This window comes from Xenopus laevis, chromosome 9_10L (genome assembly GCF_017654675.1).
Source record: "Xenopus laevis strain J_2021 chromosome 9_10L, Xenopus_laevis_v10.1, whole genome shotgun sequence".
NCBI lineage: Eukaryota > Metazoa > Chordata > Amphibia > Anura > Pipidae > Xenopus > Xenopus laevis.
Window position 1 is genome coordinate 116,439,590 of NC_054387.1, and position 20,060 is coordinate 116,459,649.

At 42.1% G+C, this 20,060-nt stretch overlaps 1 protein-coding gene across 1 annotated transcript in view; it reads right to left on the minus strand.

The window, feature by feature from the left end:
- Positions 1-3: 3 nt before the first annotated feature.
- Positions 4-20,060, minus strand: part of LOC108701904 (glucagon receptor) — a 51,775-nt gene continuing 31,718 nt past the window's right edge. Inside the window, exons 6-14 of the mRNA XM_041575823.1 lie at positions 17,837-17,943; positions 15,811-15,967; positions 15,179-15,338; positions 12,689-12,749; positions 12,151-12,220; positions 10,878-10,966; positions 10,461-10,599; positions 1,634-1,675; positions 4-225 (exon numbers count right to left, since the gene is read on the minus strand). Coding sequence (XP_041431757.1) covers positions 154-225; positions 1,634-1,675; positions 10,461-10,599; positions 10,878-10,966; positions 12,151-12,220; positions 12,689-12,749; positions 15,179-15,338; positions 15,811-15,967; positions 17,837-17,943 — 897 coding nt within the window. The 3' untranslated portion in view covers positions 4-153. The remainder of the gene's footprint in view (positions 226-1,633; positions 1,676-10,460; positions 10,600-10,877; positions 10,967-12,150; positions 12,221-12,688; positions 12,750-15,178; positions 15,339-15,810; positions 15,968-17,836; positions 17,944-20,060) is intronic.

The following is a 20,060-nucleotide window of genomic DNA, read 5'->3' on the forward strand; positions in this document are numbered from 1 at the left end:
CTTGTTTTATGTTTATTGCAACTCCCTGGTGTTAGGCACTATATACAAAATGACTGTCCCTTGTGTTGCACCACAGACAGCCGGACAACCCTTCTCTACTGCGGCGTTTTATTTGGATTTGGCAAGTCTCCTGCGCCTGTATAGGGACTGAAGTCATCGAGGGCAAACGAGAGCTTTCCTGTCTGCCTGCCAAAGCCTCCATTTCTTGTGAATTTCTGACTTCACCTGAAATGCAAAAAAAAAAATGACTGCATTAATATTTTCATATTTTTAAAAGGAGAAAATCCAGAGACCTCCCCAAAATCTATACAGTAGCACATGGGGTGCTGTCCCCAGGGAGTGTTGTTAAAGGAGAATTCAACAGTTTACCAAAAAAAAAAAACCCCACCCCACGTAGACCCCCCCGCCTCACTGCCCCCCAGGGAAATGCCCCTAACTTTATACTTACCCATCGGTGCAGATTCAGCCATCGGAGTTCACCGCAGCCATTTTCCGGGTCCTCAGTAGGCCGGATTGCGACAACTGCGCATGCATCGAAATGTATGAAAATTGCAGAATCGCATGAAGACTCGATGGCTGTGGTGAACTCCGATTCCTGAATCGGCACAGAGGGGTAAGTATAAAGTTAGGGGCAGCTAGGCTGAGAGGGAGGGGGGTCTACGTGGGGTGGGGGGTAGGGTTTTTTTTTTTTGGTAAATGGTTGATTTCTCCTTTAACTACAACATCTAGGTGGATATAGGTTGCCCTATGCATACATTAGAGAAGAGGTATGATGTGGATATATTGACCTGTCATGGGCTTTCGTTGGCCATTTCCCAAACTGCCACAGTAAGGATTACCAAACTCCAACGGTCTGTGATGTTCCATGTGTTTTCATACAGTAAAACGTGATTCTGGCTCAAGTCGATAGACTCGGCCACTACCATATAAAGGGTGGCAGGAAAGATCCTCGCCTCCAAATATGCCCCCAGTAGCTCCCCATCTTCTTAACCAGAGTCTGACTGGGGTCCCGGAGTCCAACAGATACCCTACTGAGGGGCCCACGACCCCTGCTGCTCCTCGCTTCCACTCTGCCCCTAGACAAAGCTGCTCCCACAGTGGAATGTGTGGAATGGTGGTGAGTGGGGACAACTGGCTTACAGGCAGGTGACAGAGCCCAACATTGTTGGGGCCAATCAAGATTTTTTTCGGTGGGCAGTCTGACCATGTTCAAATACACTGATTCAATGCACAGGCTCTGTTCTGCTGTCACTTTTTTAAGCTTAGGAACTGACTGACAATATACTGTATCCGTATAAAAGTTGTGACGCAGGCTGAGTGGTAATAATTCAGATTATCATTAGATGGCAGCTCAGAAACCAGTGCAAATTGCATGAGAATTTAATAATCAGCCTTGTAGCAACAGCATATATGACAGTTGAACATCATTTTTTCTTGATGATTTGCAATCACCCCTAAGCTTCTCAACAGCTGCTCAGAGCCCACTGACACTCATAACAATATACTAGATGGTAAACTCCTGTGCACAACTTTCAAAGCCTGGGTCACATCATGAACTTTTAGACTGGTGCACTAAAGTCAAAATATAAATGAATGTTTATTGCGAACAAGCAGCATTTCAAGAGAAACCTACCTCTTTATTAGCAAAGCAATAGAGCACGGCTACAAGGAAGCCCTGTGAGAGAGAAGAATAAGAAAAACCAGATGAGATTTGGGAACGGATGACTATATTTAAAGGGATCCTGTCATCATAAAACATGTTTTTTTGGTTTTTTTTTCAAAACGCACCAGTTAATAGAGCTACTCCAGCAGACTTCTGCACTGAAATCCATTTCTCAAAAGAGCAAACACATTTTTTATATTCCATTTTGAAATCTGACATGGGGCTAGACATTTTGTCAATTTCCCAGCTGCCCCAGGTCATGTGACTTGTGCCTGCACTTTAGGAGAGAAATGCTTTCTGGCAGGCTGCTGTTTTTCCTTCTCAATGTAACTGAATGTGTCTCAGTGGGACACTGGTTTTTACTATTGAATGTTGTTCTTAGATCTACCAGGGAGCTGTAAAGGTGGCCATAGACACACAGATCCTATCGTACGAATCAAGGATTCGTACGATTTTCAGATCGTGTGTGGCTTGTGCCGACATCTTTCGTCCGACGGAGATCGGTCGTTTGGTCGATCGGTCAGGTTTGATTTTGACCCGACCGATCCCGCCGGAGCCCATGGCACATCGTAATCGGATCGTTTGGCCATACGGCCGAACAATCAGATTACCCCCGATATAGCCATGTTTGTTAATGGCATATCGGGGAAAGATCCCCTCGTTTGGTGATGTTGTCAAACGAGCGGATCTTTGCGTCTAGGGCTACCTTTATCTTGTGTTAGGGAGCTGTTATCTGGTTACCTTCCCATTGTTCTTTTGTTTGGCTGCTGGGGGGGGAAAGGGAGGGGGTGATATCACTCCAACTTGCAGTACAGCAGTAAAGAGTGATTGAAGTTAACAGAGCACAAGTCACATGACTGGGGGCAGCTGGGAAATTGACAATATGTCTAGCCCCATGTCAGATTTCAAAATTGAATAAAAAAAAATCTGTTTGTTCTTTTGAGAAATGGATTTCAGTGCAGAATTCTCCTGGAGTAGCACTATTAACTGATTCATTTTGAAAAAAATGTTTTTTCCCATGACAGTGTCCCTTTAATGTTCCAATACATATATTGCATGACTTTAAACACTTTTCTATCTTGACACACAGTCCAGAGCTCACAGTTGCTCTCTGTAATCCCTGGTTCTGCTGCTCACCAATATCTGACACCCTGCATTAAATGCTTTGAATAAATGACAAGTGTCTTGTGAAAGCATTCAGACCCTTGTCCTGATCTCTAATTGTACTAAATAATAAGATAGAAGCCTGACTGCTGCACAACGGAAAATGTAAATAAAATGAAGACCAATATTACTTTCTACAGAGCCCCCATCAGTAATCTTAATGGAGCTCCATTCTACTAAGTGAGCAGGGGCCCCTCCACCTAGGAGGCCACAATTATTAGCCCATTAGGGTAGCACTCAACAAGCGGTTTTCATCAGATTGACGCCAGCCGACAAAACGCACGCGACAAGTCAGATGGAGACGCAGGCGTCGATTCTAATTGGACTGAATGAAACGTTGCAGATATAAACTACATTACATGCGACACAACTGTCAGATGTGGACGCAGAAAGCAGCATCTTCTTCCGACAGTCGGACTGTTTAGTTGTTACCTCCGACTTTTCATTCAGTCCAATTATATCTTGACGTGTGCATTTTGTCAGTGGGCGTCGATCCGACGAAAAACGCTCGTGGAGTTCTACCCTAAGTCACTGTGTAGCATGTGGGGTGGGGCCCCGACAATAAGTATAATGAGACCCCTCCCATCTACAGCAAAAACTCCACCCATGAGCCATACAAACCCTGCCCCCTCCTGCAAGCCTCACCCCTTTCACAACAAATAAGATGCCCTTTTTAGGGTTGCCACTTTTCCCCGCTGTGACCTCCAGGCAGGGGCGGGCCAATGATGTCATGGGGTGGGACAGTGATGTTGTATGGGTGGGTCGAGCTATGATGTGGTGATTGGCCAATTGCCGCGTCTAAGCCCATTCACTTACATGCTAAACATATATGTAGCCACTTATTCAGTGGCTGTGAATTCTGGCTGTAACATGCCATAGACACTCACTATTTATTGGAACCATGGGGAGCTGTTTGGGCCTCTGTGTAGTTGAAATGCCAGGCCAGACCAGGACATTATTGGGTTAACACGCCTAAAACTTCAGCTAAAACAAAAGACCTGTGTTGCAAAACATGCTTGGTGTCACTTTGGAAAAGCTTGAGTAATTAGGAGCCCTGAGAGGCCTTTAAATTAAAAGAATAAATTGGGGAGGGGGGGGGCTGTAATTGATGGTATTTAGTAGTTGCTCCAATTTTAGACTTTTTCCTGCAGTAAAACAGGGCACATTTATCAAGTAGAATATGGAGCAGTTCTTATGTCACCTTGTTGTTCTTTGGAATGGGTGTGCGTAATAAATATAGAGTACACTGGCCCAGAGGTGCTTCAGCGCTTGCTGAAATATATCATACTGTGTCATATTATATTTACTACAGGGATCAGTACCAACTACATGTTCCCTCTTTCCCTTCTGTGAGATCAGCCCCTTGGACATGGTAATGCTTCCAACTTGCTCTTGGCCTAAACCCAGTACCTCCAGCCCCCAACCCAGTCCACTGCAGTGACATCACCACGGGGAATGTACTGATAGAATCCTACTTAGTGTAGAACTACATGGATGATTGCCATGCGTTTTCGCCGGGTGCGACACGGATGGTGTCGCAGCGTTCATTTGTATTTCTTACCTTGTTTTCCGTCAAATCTGACTTGACGCGCAGCGCGTCGCATCTGGCGAAAAAGCAGGGAAGTTCGACCACGTCCATTTAGTTCTACCCTAAAACACACGGCATCAGACTGGGGGGTCCAGGACCCACTGGGGCTGTTGCTTCAGGGGCCTCCACACCCTCCCTGGGCCCCCTGCCCCAGCTGCAACCCCACTGACCCCGCAGCTGCCCCCCCGTGTACCCAGGGGCGATCGTGGGCTGCTGGCCTGAGGCAGCAACCCCGATGCCGCCTCCCTCTCCGCGCTTAAAGTTTAGCGTTGGAGCAGGTCAAAAGGTGCGCAATTGCTAGTGTAATGAGCGCGTACTGAGCTTTCTGCACTAGCAGAGCCAAATTTCTGTTTTTTTGCCACCCCTTGTAACTGGCCGATATCTGTTAAAGGAGTGGCTCACCTTCAAGTTAACTTTTAGTATGTTATAGACTCTCCAATTCTAAGCAACTTTTCAGTTGGTCTTCATTATTTATTTGTAATAGTTTTTTTAATTATTCGCCTTCTTATTCTGACTCTGTCCAGCTTTCAAATGGGGGTCACTGACCCCATCTAAAAACAAATGCTCTGTAAGGCTACAAATGTATTGTTGTTGCTACATTTCATTACTCATCTTTCTATTCAGGCCTCTCCTATTCATATTCCAGTCTCTTATTCAAATCAGTGCATCGTTGCTAGGGTAATAAGGACCCCAGCAACCAGACTGCTGAAACTGCAAACTGGAGAGCGGCTGAATAGAAAGGCAAGTAACTCAAAAAGTGCAAATAATAAAAAATGAAAACCAATTGCAAATGGTCTCAGAATATCACTCCCTACATCATACTAAAAGTTATCTCAAAGGTGAACCACTCCTGAAATTCCTCTGTTCCCGTATGGTGCATGTAAAAACACCTGTAGCCTAGAAAGGGAAAGAAAAGATACTGATTTCAATTGCAATTACATTTGCAAACAGGGGTGTAACTACAGATGAAGCCAGTGGCGTAACTAGATGTTGCTGGGCCCCACAGCAAATTAATTTTAGGGCCTCCAACATATCCAGTGTTTGTCCTGTTTTACCAATATATGTTCAAGTTGCTCATCAATGAGAGCCTCATGGGGCCCCCTGTACCTCCTGGGCCCCCCTGCAGCCGCAGGGTCTGCTTCCTCTGTAATTACGCCCCTGGATGAAGCAGACCCTGAAGTGATTTCAACATATATTGGTAAAAAAGGTCAACCTCAGGATATGGTCATCTAGTTACACCACTGTTTCCAAATATCCTTTAAACCACAGGTTTTATTTATGTAAACTGGAAAGTCACTCCACTTACATTGTATTTAAATAAGACTGTGAGCTCTATAGGGCAGGGACCCCTATCGTCTTTTCTCTCAGCGATGTGTGAATCTGGGGCGATTCGCTTTGCTGAATAATTCGCGAAACGGCGAAAAAATGAATCAAACAGCGAAAATTCGCAAAACGCATTGAGCATCAAAACTATTTTGACGCGAGACAAAGTTTTGGTGCGAGTGACAATTTTTATACGTGCGACTATTTTGTCCAAATGCATTAAAGTCAATGGGCGTCCGAATAATTTTGACACATGCCAATTTTTATTTGCATTATGCAAATTTCCAATGCAGTTTCGCGAATTTATTCGCGGGTGGCGTATCCATGACTGGTGCTGCGAATTAATGCCTGGCGTAATTTATTCACCCATCACTACTATTAACACTTAGCACTTACTTTTGAATGTAAAAGGGACAGAGAGCAAATTCTGAATGCAAGGCTGATCTTTTCTCCATTCATTGTCTTTGTTCCCGGAGCCACCCTATAATGGCTGCTAGTGTTCACAATTCAGTATTATTATTATTATCCTTTATTTATATAGAGCCAACAAATTCTGCAGCACTGTACAAAGATTATACAACACTGTCCATGCCCCAGTGGAGCTTACAATCTAAAGCCCCTATCCCATTCGCACACACTAGAGTCAGTGCTATCAGGAGCCAATTAACCTGCCGTATGTTGTTGGAGTGATTGTACTTGTACTGTATCTCCAGAACTGACCCGCACTGGAACTTGTGTAGTCAAAACTGGACATTCTTTTTTTTTTTTTGTACAGGGATGCAAATAAACATGAGTTGCTGTCAACAGGTGCCCTTTTGTTTCATGGGAACATGTCTCTACAGATCTCACACAAACAAACTGCTCTTATTTACAAGATTTCACTTTTAGTAAACATAAGTCCATGTAATGGAATAGCCTGACCTTTCCAGGACTCTGACAGCTCGTTGGTTCCTTTTCTGTAATTGGCTGGCTAATTAACCGCTCCCTTTATGTTCACTCTGCTTATTTCAGAGAGCAGCATATAATACAAGGCAAGCACAAGCAGCTGGAAAATGTCATTATTGTAGGGGAAAACCAAAGCAGAATACAAGAAAACCACCAATGGCAGTACGGGAATGTCATTGTACATTTTGTTTCTCCAGAAAAGAAATGCGGGTTTCTGTGCCAGAAAAAAATGCATACAACATTATTTATTAGACTTAATTTACTGGCAAAAATACACATTGACTCCAATGCAAATTTTGCTAATTTTTTCCCACAATTTTGCAAATTTTTCAGCAAAGGGGCAGTTTCACTCATCACTAGTAGGGTTGCCACCATTTCTGGAAAAAAATACCTGCCATCCTGATGGTTTTTCGTTATTAATAACATTGTCACTAAGTACCAATTTTACCGTCCAGGCCGGTAAAATACTGGCCAGATGGCAACCCTAATCACTAGCGAATATATTTACCATTGCTCGTGGGCATTCCTCTTCCTTCATGCGTAAAGTCCACACTAGGCATTTTGGGGAGATTTGGTCCCTGGCCTCGTCTTTGCGGCAACCAATCTCCCCAAACGCCTTCCCTGACTCTGCGCTGGCTTAAAATGAAAAAACGCCGGCGCTAATCACATGGGCGGTTTGTTTTCCGTAGTGGCTTGAAGTTGCCTCACGAGCAAACTTCGGGCGACTTTCATTTTAGCCGGCGCAGAGTGAGGGAAGGCGTTTGGGGAGATTGGTCGCCGCAAAAACGAGGCGATTAGTCGCCAGGCGACAAAATCTCCCCAAAACACCCAGTGTGAAGACACACAGAGCTACTAGTAGCAGCTACTTGTCACGGCTACAAAATAGACAATAGTGATAATTGGCTTTGGCAATTCTCAGTATTGTCTATGGCAGGGTATTTTTGGAGCCACATTTTTGTGTGTCTTCCTCCTAAAGGGGCAATATCACATTTGTATTTTTGCTACTGATTTATTTTATTCATTTACATATGTAAATTCAGGGCCGGCCTTAGGCCAATTGGACCAATTGGGCCCAATTGGGCCCCGCACCTCTGGGGGGCCCCGCACCACAGGGCAGCACAGATAATATTTCCCTCAGCACATGATGCTGCCTGGCCTGCCCCCAACTTTGAGAGTCCAGCCCATCCCCAAAACCATAGGTCTAGCCGCCCCCAACTCTCATAGGCCCAGCTTTCCTCCAACCTTGATAGGCCCTGCCTGCCCCCAATCCAACCAAGCCTGCTCCCAAGATGAATCGGCCCAGCCCCAAACTAATTGGCCCAGTCCACTCTCCTATTTCCTCCCTCTCTCTCTTACCCTGTGTGCCCCTATTATGTTACCTTGTCTGCCCCTTTCCTTTCTATTTTGTGCCTGTATGCCCTTATTTTCCTAAATACTTGGTGTGTCAGTAGCCAGCAACACTTTGTCTAGGGGCCCCGCCAACATGGTCCCAATTGGGCCCCACATTTGATAGGACCAGCCCAGTATGTAATAACATATAAATATAATAACAAATACATTCAAAATTCACTATTCTGCCACTAGATGGAGCAGGCATTGCATTCTGCAAAAATACTTGGAAAATTGCATTTCTGAAGAAGTTTCAGACTTCATGAATACCAGCCCTCTGAGGATTCTGGTCATTCCCTTAAATAAACTGATAATAAAGAGATAAACTGCAAAACCTTGGAACGCATACCTTCTAAATGAGGCATGAGTGAGTCTATGGCAGGGGAATACAGATAAGACCTCACACAAATCATATCAGATTTGAATTCATTATCATTAAGACGCAATTTTTTGTAGTCAATTACAAGGAAGTGCTATTTATCACTTCAAATTTAGCCAGTAAGAATGATCCCCTTGGTGTTCAATATCCACCCAGAGACATCAGCCAATAGTAACAGGTGCATGAAATCCCTATACTTGGCCCACAATATAAAAGCCACTGAGGCTTGAAATACAACAACTACTAAATAAATTTACGGATATAGACTTAGAAGATTCAGCGGCCTTTTTCCTTCTGCATAAAAATAAACTGTCTACAGCTCAATACAAAAAATCTCTGATATCTACTTTAATAAATGTGGCCAAATCTCTTATACCGAAGTACTGGAAATCGCATACAGTACCAACGATAAAAGAATGGCTAGGAAAAGTTCAGGAAATGTATCAGTTTGAAAAATTTAAAAATAGCAAAACGGGGAAAATTCAACAAGCACAGTTTACACGAAAATGGACTCACTGGCTTCTGTTTGTAGAATCTAGAGAATACCAAGAATTAATTACCCAGAATTGAAATAGAACATCTATATGGTGGTGAACCTAGATGTAATAGGAATTTTAAATATCTGAGTCATGGTCCTCTCGTATACTTGTGTACTTGTATGCCTGTACACTCGTACATATGCAGGTGTACACGTACGTACAGTATGTACGGATATGCATCCCTTTTCAATTTTCTGTTTTGTTTTTCTTTCTTTTCCCTTTTTTATTTTTTTTTTTTCTTTGTTGTGTTTGTCCCTCCTTACTCAAATACATGGCGTAATGGGCTAGACATACCTAAGGATAAAAGTGTAAGAACTACTTGAATTTTTAAGGTGATGATATGCCAGCTATTCAAGAATAAGCTTATGTAGATTGTATGGTAAAATACGCCATGTAACTTATTTATTTATTCTTTTTTGATTCTATGTCTGTTTTTCTTTTTTTCTGTACTCTGGAAAATTATAAATAAAGAATTTAAAAAAAAAAAAAAAGCCACTGAGTCTAGTGCCCCTACAGTTATACTCTGCCCTATCCATATTGGAAACAATCATTATATTTTTAATAGAAAGCCCCTAAAGTGATATTTAAGGACTTCCTTTCAGGAACAACACGTATTCTGCCTGAGAAAGAGCAGCGCTCCAGGTCTAGTAACCCATAGCAACCAATTAGCAAGTAGCAACCAATTCTGGTTGAGAAAGAGCAAGTATATCTAAAATGCTATGCTCCAGGTCTAATAACCCATAGCAACTATTCAGCAAGTAGCATTTATTTGCCACCTCTTCACAATCAAACATCCGATTTGCTATGGGTTACAAGGCCTGGTACTAACTATAAAGATCAAATTGGGAGCAGACTCAGTAAATACTATGAAAACGCATACCGGAGACCTCTAGTGACCAAACAGAGGTGAAAACTACAAATACAAAAAAATTTTTCTCCAAGGCATGCTAATTAGTAAAAAATATATATTTTATTCACATCAATTATTAAAAAACATCAAGAGTATACCCTCTAACGCCTAACGTGTTTCATGCTTACCCAGCACTTAGTCATAGGCAGAAAAACAATTTTGTGTCTGGTACTAACTATGCCTGGTGGTGCTCACTGTATGTGTTCCTCTAGCTCATTGATCCCCAACCAGTAGCTTGCGAGCAACATGTTGCTCTCCAACCCCTTGGATGTTGCTCCCAGTGTCCTCACACCAAGTGCTTATTTTTTGAATTCCAGGCTTGGAGGCAAGTTTTTGTTGCATAAAAACCATGTGTGCTGCCAAACAGAGCCTCTTGTAGGTTGACAGTCCACATAGGGGCTACCAAATGGCCAATCACAGTCCTTATTTGACACCCCCAGGAACATTTTTCATGCTAGTGTTGCTCCCCAACTCCTTTTACATATGAATGTTGCTCACGGGTTCAAAAGGTTGGGGATCCCTGAGTCTAGCTTAAGCCTTGTCAGGTCTGGTGGTCTCACCTGGAAGGAGTTGAGAAAGAGGTTAAAGAAGACCTTGATGTAGCGAAGGATTCCCGACGTTTGTTCATCTGTGGCAAAGATAAACACAACCTCATGAATTCCAAAAAGTGGGATCAGCGTCAGTGTGGCCTTAGCCAACCTGTGGAGACATTATTCCATGTAAAGATTATCTCTCAGATGAAGCAAAAGAAATGCAGAATGCTGGACTCTGTGAACGAAAGAGAAGTCCTGATCTTCATTAGCAGCTGCTTATTCAACAACTCTTGACAGTCAGTGGTTTCATGGCCCAAATGATCAGCTTTCCACTTGTCTTATTGGGTTTGCTCAGATACTGATTGGACTACAGATGCCCTGGGGGGTCACAATTATAAGCATAGGATAGATGAGCAAAATCATCATTTCTACTGGGGAGCTCACCTGAGCTTGTAGTCTGCGTATCCTTTCTGATTGGCTCGCAACTTGGACAATATCACCTTCAAAATTCTCATGAAAATGACAAGGTTTATCTGAAAAAGGTAAGAGAAGGGATTATATGGGTTTTTTCTGTTATAGAATGGCTAATTCTAAGCAACTTTTCAATCAAACTTTATTTTTTGTTGTTTTTTGTAATTATTCGCCTTCTTCTGACTTTTGAGTTTTCAAATGGGGGTCATCGACCCCTTCTAAAAAAAACAAATGCTCTGTAAGGCTACAAATGGATTGTTATTGCTACTTTTTATTACTCATCTTTCTATTCAGGCCTCTCCTATTCATATTCCAGTCTCTTATTCAATTCAATGCATGGTTGCTAGGGTAATTTGGACCCTAGCAACCATCTGAATAAAAAGCTAAATAACTCAAAAATCGCAAATAATACAAACTGAAAACCAATTGCAAATTGTCTCAGAATTTCGCTGTCTATCTCATAGAAACCCCTTTAAATACAATCCAACACATTTAGACATATTTAAGAATATAAAAGGAAAAAGAGAAGAGCTACATGATAAGATCATGACATATTGGTGGAAAGAATATATTCATAAGAGCACTGATGATGGGAACTTCCCATTATAATAATAGGAGATATTTGATAACAACAATAGGAAATAGAACTCCCTAATTCATTATCTAAACTGGTTGAGAAACGTGGTAAAATGAGAAGTACTCTGAGAATAGAAAAGGTATAGACATCTATATTAATTAGGGATGCACCGAGTCCGCTATTTGGCATCCGGCCATATCCCAGAATCCTTTGTGAAAGATTTGGCCGAATCGTAATTTTCATATGCAAATTAAGGAAGGGAAAAAGTGGAAACATTGTTTTAACTTCCTTGTTTTGGGACGAAAAAGTCATTTGTTTTCCCTTCCTGCTCCTAATTTACATATGCAAATTAGGATTGCCTCCCCTGCCTTCCCACTTGCGACTTCAGAAAACGAAGCACTCCGAGTGCCAACCCGCTGGCAATTTACAATTTACCCAGTGGGAGGCAGTTCGCGGAGATAAGTCACCCCGAAGAAGAGGAGATTTGTAGCCGAGCAACTAATCTCCCCAAATCTGAGCGTGTGCCCTGACCGTAAAAGATTGTGATATACAGAGGCCATGCACAATAACAGATAAGCACATTGTGTACAGGTTCCTGATCAGAGAGAAAGTAGGTAAGGGGACCATGGCACATCATCGAGACAAGTTGATTCTAGTCAATTTCCATACCAGTGAGGCCAGCAGAATGGGTATTCGGATTATCCACCAATATGCCATGTTCTCATTCAATGCCCAGCACCTGTAGGCGACAAAGACCAATATATTGTTGGACCTACACCACCAGGACTGAGATCCCCCCACTGATCCTCTGCTGCCACCTCTGTACCCATGGTGGATTGCAAACAGCAAAGTATTATGTGGGTGCAGCTGGGCGAGGTATTGTGGGGCCTCCTTTCCCTGCACCCCGTGCAACTTCCCATATAGTGTAGCGCTGTGAGAGAGGGGTGTTTATGAACAGGTACATGTGGGACAACAGGGGAATTGTTTTCAATCCATTTACTCTATGTAATAGATGTATGAAGCTATGTGGCATTGTTTTTGATAATTACATGGATTTGCACAATAAACCTCAATAAAATATTTTTGCTGCACGTGCACCTCCTGATTTTATCACAATGATTATACCCTATGCAGGTGAATTTGCTGCCCCTAGTTCTGGCCCTGTCTGTAAGAACCCTGAAAGTGATTCTGTTTGCTGCAGACTTACTCTGAGTTCTCTTTTATGAATTTTAAGGTCACCCAAGGAACCACAAACAGGACTGGAGTCCCTGTAACAAAGAAAAAAAGCATTATCGGTAATATCTGTTATGTTCAACACTTTTCCAACCAAGAACACTGAAGAAATTATATCTCCTGTCTCAGGACAATATCTGAATGTCCCAGTGTTTTTATCTAGGAATGCTGGGGGGTATAGTAAAGGTAGAGTCAATATTTTCCCTGGGCAGGTGAGGCACTATAGATATATCTCTGAGAGTTGTTTAAGCAGGGTACACACAGTAAGAACAAGAATACTGGCAAGGTCAGCAACCCGAATAGTTTTTCCTAATCTTGGTTGCCCAAGTGATGGGCCAAATGTGGATAAACTGGTCTTTCAGCCTTCAGGTCAATGAGTGGATTACAAGAAAGTCTCGAGCCGACCAATCAACCATAGACTGCATCCACACACAGATGCAATTCTTGCCCGCCTGCTGATATTCCAGCCCACCCCAATGATGAGCCCTAATATCAGTTATAAAGGCTATCATGTTATCCCCATACATAGGAAAATATACAGCTTGAGCAAGTGGGTCAGTGAAGTGAGTCAGTAGCCTGCCCGTGTATTGCAAGCTTACAGGAGAACTAAACCCTAAAAATGAATATGGATAAAAATACCATATTTTATATATTGAAGTTACTGCACCAGCCTAAAGATTCAGCTTCTCAATAGCAGCAATGATCCAGGACTTCAAACTTGTCACAGGGGGTCACCATCTTGGAAAGTGTCTGTGACACTCACATGCTCAGTGGGCTCTGAGCAGCTGTTGAGAAGCTAAGATTAGGGGTCGTTGCAAATTATCCAGCAGAAAATGAGGTTGGTCTGTAATATAAGATGATGCTACAGAGTTGATTATTAACTTCTGATGCTAGATGCACTGGTTTCTTTGCTGTCATGTAGTAATTATCTGTATTAATTACTAATCAGCCTTATATTGTGGCATTTCTACTCTATGTGTACTGTATATTGTGAGTGGGTCCCTAAGCTCAGTAAGTGACAGCAGCACAGAGCATGTGCAGTGAATCAGCAGAAAAGAAGATGGGCAGCTAATGGGGCATCTTTGGAGACACAGATCTTTCCTGCTAAAGGGCCGTGGTTGCCTTGGGCTGGTACAGAAACCCAAAACATTTCTAGCTACTTCTTTAGTTAGGCTTTAGTTCTCCTTTAAGCCACTAGAGAAATTCACTTAATTTCTCCAATGCTCAGTTTATATTAATAACGAGCATGTTACACCACTTATGTCTCCTGACAACTAACCAGCCACAGTGATCAATAGACTAAATAGATGTCCGTGCCAGCAGGCTGGCTTCCAGCAGGACAGACTGGACTCACAGCATTGTCCCAGTTACTGACCAGCATGAGAAGATTATAGCAGCACAATCTGCCTGGATGGCCATAGGCAAGTAAAACAGATTGTCAGCCAAGGCTGCATATGAGTCAAGTTCATCAAGAGCAATGTCCTGCTGTCGGAAGTACACTGGAGACTTTGCTCAGATAGACCTATCTGTCACACAAAATCTTGTCATGCAATTGTACACAACAGCTCTAAGATCTGGTCCTCCCTGTTGTCATGTAAAATCTGATCAGATAAAGGGCCAAATTCAATTCAGGGAGAAAGCGGTTTATCACGTGAAAAGTCATGGACAAGATTCAATTTGAGATTATTTTTTTTTTGGAGATGCAATTCAATGCAGGAAAAGTTATCTCAAACTTTATCATGTGAAAATCCAATTAAAGGGTAAGGCCACACCACACGAGGAGATTCGGGGAGACTAATCGCCTCGGCTTTTGTGCGACTATCTCCCCGAACTGCCTCTGCGTTTTTACCCATAGGCTAGAATGAAAAGTCGCCTGCGCTAATGCACACGCGGCGATGCGTTTTCTATAGTCGCCCTGAGGCAACTTTGGGCGACTATTGAAAACGCATCTCCGCTTGTGCATTAGCGCAGGCGACTTTGCATTGTAGCCTATGGGTAAAAACGCAGAGGCAGTTCAGGGAGATAGTCGCTCAAAAGGCGATTAGTCACCAGGCCACAAAATCTCCCCGAATCTCCTCGTGTGGCCTTACCCAAAATCTATGCTACTAAATTAGGAGAAAAATAAATTCTCCTCAAATTGAATCGCGTCCAAGACTTTTCACGTGATAAACCATGAGATAACTTTTTCTCATTGAACTGAATCTGGCCCAAAGTTGGACGTTTTCTTGTATTCTCCTAAATCCAACACTCAATGAAAAGCAAAAAGTCTATCAGACTTAATCTTGTTGGATGGAATCGCAGCATGCAACAACAATTGTGCTGTGTTGGATGGATGGAGTGTAGTTTCTAGATCTCCTTTTAATGATGCTAGGACACCCAACAAAATCTACCATATTGTTCTGCCCTTATCTGCAAACTTATATTTGGGTTCATGCTTCATCAAACATTCATTCTTTCCACTTACCCCATCCCAAATACAAGTATAACGTGTAATAGTTCTTCTCTGAGAACACTGCTCCAATCAGCAACTTGTATAGGTACACTGCTTCCACCACAAACCAATAGTGATTGGCCAGGATACAGTACTGCATAACAACCTGTGCAATGCGACAGCCAATCGCAGCCTGTCAACATAAAGTGCAAAATAAAGGGAAAGGTGTTCATTCACTGTACAATGTGGCTCAAAACAGTCTCATTAAACAATCTGCCATTTGGATGCTTTGTTTGAGCTATGGCAGTGCCAATTAATAAAATTAAATTCGTTCAGTTAATCCTTGAAATGGAAAGGTCCAACTGCTGCTCCATTAAAGTTGCCACAGCCCCTTTTGGCTTCTTTTAAGGGATTATAACAAAATTTGCAGGGTATAGGAAGAGATGAGCAAGGTTGTTGCCCACCAAGTTGAGATATAAATTGGCTCATGCAATATTAGTAAAGGTTTTCCAGTGATGTGAGCCATAGCAATTCTCCTTTCACATAAAATATTTTAACCGCACGTGATAGCCCACCACTAATTCCTGTCTGGTTATTATGAGAAACAAGATGGGTGCCCATTTTTGTATCCCTGTGCTAGAACTTGTTCATGGTTGGATACTAACTTGGTCGCTGATGAGGACTTGCCAGTCTGAGACTTCCATGATCTGCATGCCCCATCTCTTTTCAAGAAGAACATCCTTAACAATGACAGAGACCCCACGAAGAGCAAAGGACGCAAATAAGTTGGCATGGATGCTATTCCTGGTGCAGCGCAGTTTTCTGAAGGAAGAGAAGACACAATAAAGCTCTGAATTCTAAACATATTTATGGGCAATCGTAATAAAAGAGCACCAGCAATACAAAAGAATGGAAATGGAAATGAATTGGATGTGAAATTCAGTGTTGGACACAATGGCCACAAAGAAGACTACAGGATAACTGTGGATGCAGTAAGGCTAATGTTATACATATATATATACAGGTGGCTTTTCCCCAGAGACAGAATTTTGTCCTGAAGAGCAAAGCAAAAAAATTAGTGACTCTTTTGGGACACCCACTGTTGAACCCAGTTACGTATTGACTTACAAAGCTGATTTGTAATGAGACTTATTGGGTAATAATAATGAATAATAGTTTCCTTGGGCTTGCCATTAGCATGAACCCTGTCCACCTATCTCCTATAAATTGTTTTTAATAATCAAGTACAAGTATGGGACCTGTTATCCAGAATGCTTTGGACCTGGGGTTTCCCCAGTTACCCTCAGAATGTTGTAGAAGATGAATAATCAAGAATGAATCAGCATCCTGAAAGGCTGTTGCAATGCCTGCTATCAAAGAGGCTGTATTATTCATGCAACTGTGAAAAATATTACTTGACTTTACCAAAGGGGACCGCTCCGAGTTTACACACTCCCTGTTAGCTGCTCCAATCGGGTGCTCAGTCCGCAGAGTCCCCGCTGCTGAAACTCACATAAACATCAAAAAGGAAGGACGGCACTCCGGTGCATGGAATATGCTTTTATTCCAGATTCATACAAGGATCCAACGCCCAGTGTGAAAAATATTATATATATCTATAAGTACAGGTATGGCGTCCATTATCCAGAAACCCATTATCCAGAAAACTCAAAATTATAGAAAGGATGTCTTCCATAGACTGCATTTTGTCCAAATAATCCAAGTTTTTAAAAATGATTTCCTCTCTAATAATAAAACAGTAGATTGTACTAAGATATAATTAATCCTCATTTGAAGCAAAACCAGCCTATTGGGTTTATTTAATGTTTTCAGGATTTTCTAGTAGACTTTAGGTATGAAAAAAACCTCAGGTCCTGAGCATTCTGGATAACAGGTCCCATACCTGTAAGTTTTAGATGCCAACACATGTTATGTTCCATGCCCTAGTTATGATCTTATGTCCTACAATCAGATGGACAAATCTTCTGAAGGTTTTGCAGGAAAGAATTTTTGTTGCACGTTGTCATCAAAGCTTCATGGATAAGAATCTATCAGATAGAAGCCTGAAGAATCCAGACCAATAGAACTTCACTTTGTTACATCATTTGTTACAATCTCTCCCTTGAAGATAAGTAAAGGTGGCCATACACGGGCCGATAAAAGCTGCCGACAGACCAAGTCGGCAATTTATTGGCCCGTGTATGGGGCCCCCCGATGGGCTTCCCCAATCGAGATCAGGCCAAAAGTCGGCCAGATCTCGATTGGATGGGACAAAAAATCCCGTCGGATCGCGGCCGCATCTGTTGATGCGGTCCTGCGATCCAACCCCCGTTCCCATTCGTTAGGATTAGATCGTGGGCCCTAGGGTGCCTCAAGGTGGGCATATCGGAGAGAGATCTGTATGTGTATGGCCACCTTAACAGTGGGTCCCAGGCATCTTCTGGCTTACTGTGGCCAACCATGTGACAATCTAGACCATAGCCTGACCATGGCTGTTGAGTATAACTGGTAAGTTCTGGGATTTGGCATTTACCACCAGTATCACAAGGAACACTTACTAATTCATCCCCAGTTAGGATTGTTGCTAATATTAGTAATTATAATAAATGAGACTGAAGAAAAGCCACCCTTGTGAGTATACTATCTGTAGATTACATTTAATGGTATGTGACTGTGCTTAGGTCATGATACCTGCATATGGTGAGAATCAATAGGGCTGAGATAAGTGTCAGCAGGGAGACAGAGTAACCCACAGTGTACAGTGCCCTGAAACTTAGCAACAGATCCCGTGTCTCTACCTGAAGGGACAAAGACGTTAGTGCAAACATTTAGCATATACCTAAGCAAAACATACATATCAGTGCAACAAAAGATAAGGACGAAACCTTCCATAGCTGCAAAGTGTCCCTAATGTCTAACAAAAATACTTTTTTTTTTTAAAAAAAAAAAAAATATTTATCTTAAGGAACAATAGTCATCATTTATTTCCCAATTTGTTAAAATTATCGAGTAAACAAATACATGTTTCCCCTAAATCACAGCCTAATTGGCCTTTAGTCTACCCATCCACAGTTTTACTCCCCTGGAGTGTTTAGATCTTAAGTTTAGAAACCTCTACTCTAATTGGATTGCCAATGAATTTTTCATACCACAATATTTTGAATACCAACAGAGTTTGTGACATAACAACAGGAAAGTGGACGAAGAAGGTGAGGTTGGCAGAAGCAATAGGAAGTCTTATGGTATATGTTATATCTATAAAGGAAAGCAATGACAGTTTAATTTTATTATTTAAAAACAGTAGAATATCTCTTATAACCCTGAGCAGGTGCTGGTTTCTGTAGATCAACAACAGCTGAAAAACATCAGATTGGACAACGCTGATATTGTTGGTATCTTGTCCTACTGCTGCATATCCACATATGTACATATAACACAGGAACGTAGCAATAAAGTTAGTTTATTGGAAAAAATATGTCAGTTCTCCGAGGCCTGGCCAATTTATTCATGATAACCAATTAGTAAATTAGCTATGAAATATCTACCCATCATCTTCAGGAAGCCTCTCATTTGTGCATATTCAGCAGGCCCCCAGTGAGGCTAATTAATCAGTGGGTCGATTATTGTGACAGATCTAGGGCCTTCTCTGCTAAGAAGAGGAGCCATGTGCTCCCTGTGTATTCCACACATAATCACTGCATGCCAGTAAGGCGAGCTTCCAGAACCTGTTTAACACTTTAGATGTAATGGGACTGCACTAGGCAAATCCATTATGGAAAGGACCTTGGAGTCCTTGTAGATGATAAACTTGGCTGTAGCAAGCAATGCCAGTCAGCAGCATCAAGGGCAAATAAGGTCTTGAGCTGTATTAAAAGGGGCATAGAGTCAAGGGAGGAGGGGTCATTCTTCCACTGTATAGAGCACTTGTAAGGCCCCATCTACAATATGCCGTACAGTTTTGGTCTCCATCACTCAAACAGGACATTATTGTATTAGAGAGGGTACAGAGAAGGGCAACTAAGCTGGTAAAAGGTATTGAAAATCTTAGCTATGAGGAAAGACTGGCCAAATTGGGGATGTTCACGCTGGAGAAGAGGCGCTTAAGGGGTGATATGATAACTATGTATAAATATATAAGGGGATCATATAATAATCTCTCTAATGCTTTATTTACCAGTAGGTCTTTACAGCTGACACGAGGTCACCCATTCCGATTAGAAGTAAAGAGGTTCCGCCTAAATATTCGGTTTTTTACAGTGAGAGCTGTGAAGATGTGGAATTCTCTCCCTGAATTAGTTGTACAGGCTGATACATTAGATAGCTTTAAGAAGGGGTTGGATGGTGTTTAGCAAGTAAGGGAATACAGGGTTATGGGAAATAGCTCATAGTCCAAGTTGATCCAGGGACTAGTCCGATTTGGAGTCAGGAAGGAATTTTTTCCCCTCTAAGGCAAATTGGAGAGGCTTCAGATAGGTTTTTTGCCTTCCTCTGGATCAACTGGCAGATAGGTAGTTAATAAAAAAAAAAAAGGTTGAACTCGATGGACATGTGTCTTTTTTCAACCTTACTTACTATGTATGTAAACAGGAATTAAAATTCCATCTTAGTATATACAGTGCTTGCTATTCCCTGTAGCCTTTCAGTATAAGACAGAGTGTCACAGGTTGCCTATCCATGATCAAGAAAAGGGGTCCCTAACATTTTTTACCTGTGAGCCACAATCAGTTGTAAGAGTTGGGGATCAACACAAGTGTGAAAACACAAGGGTGACAAATAAGTGCTGTGATTGGCTATTTGGTAGCCCCTATGTGGACTGGCAACCTACAGGAGGTTCTGTTTGGCAGTATACCTGTTTTTATGCAACCAAAACTTGCCTCCAAGCCTGGAAATTACAAATAAGCACCTGCTTTGAGAC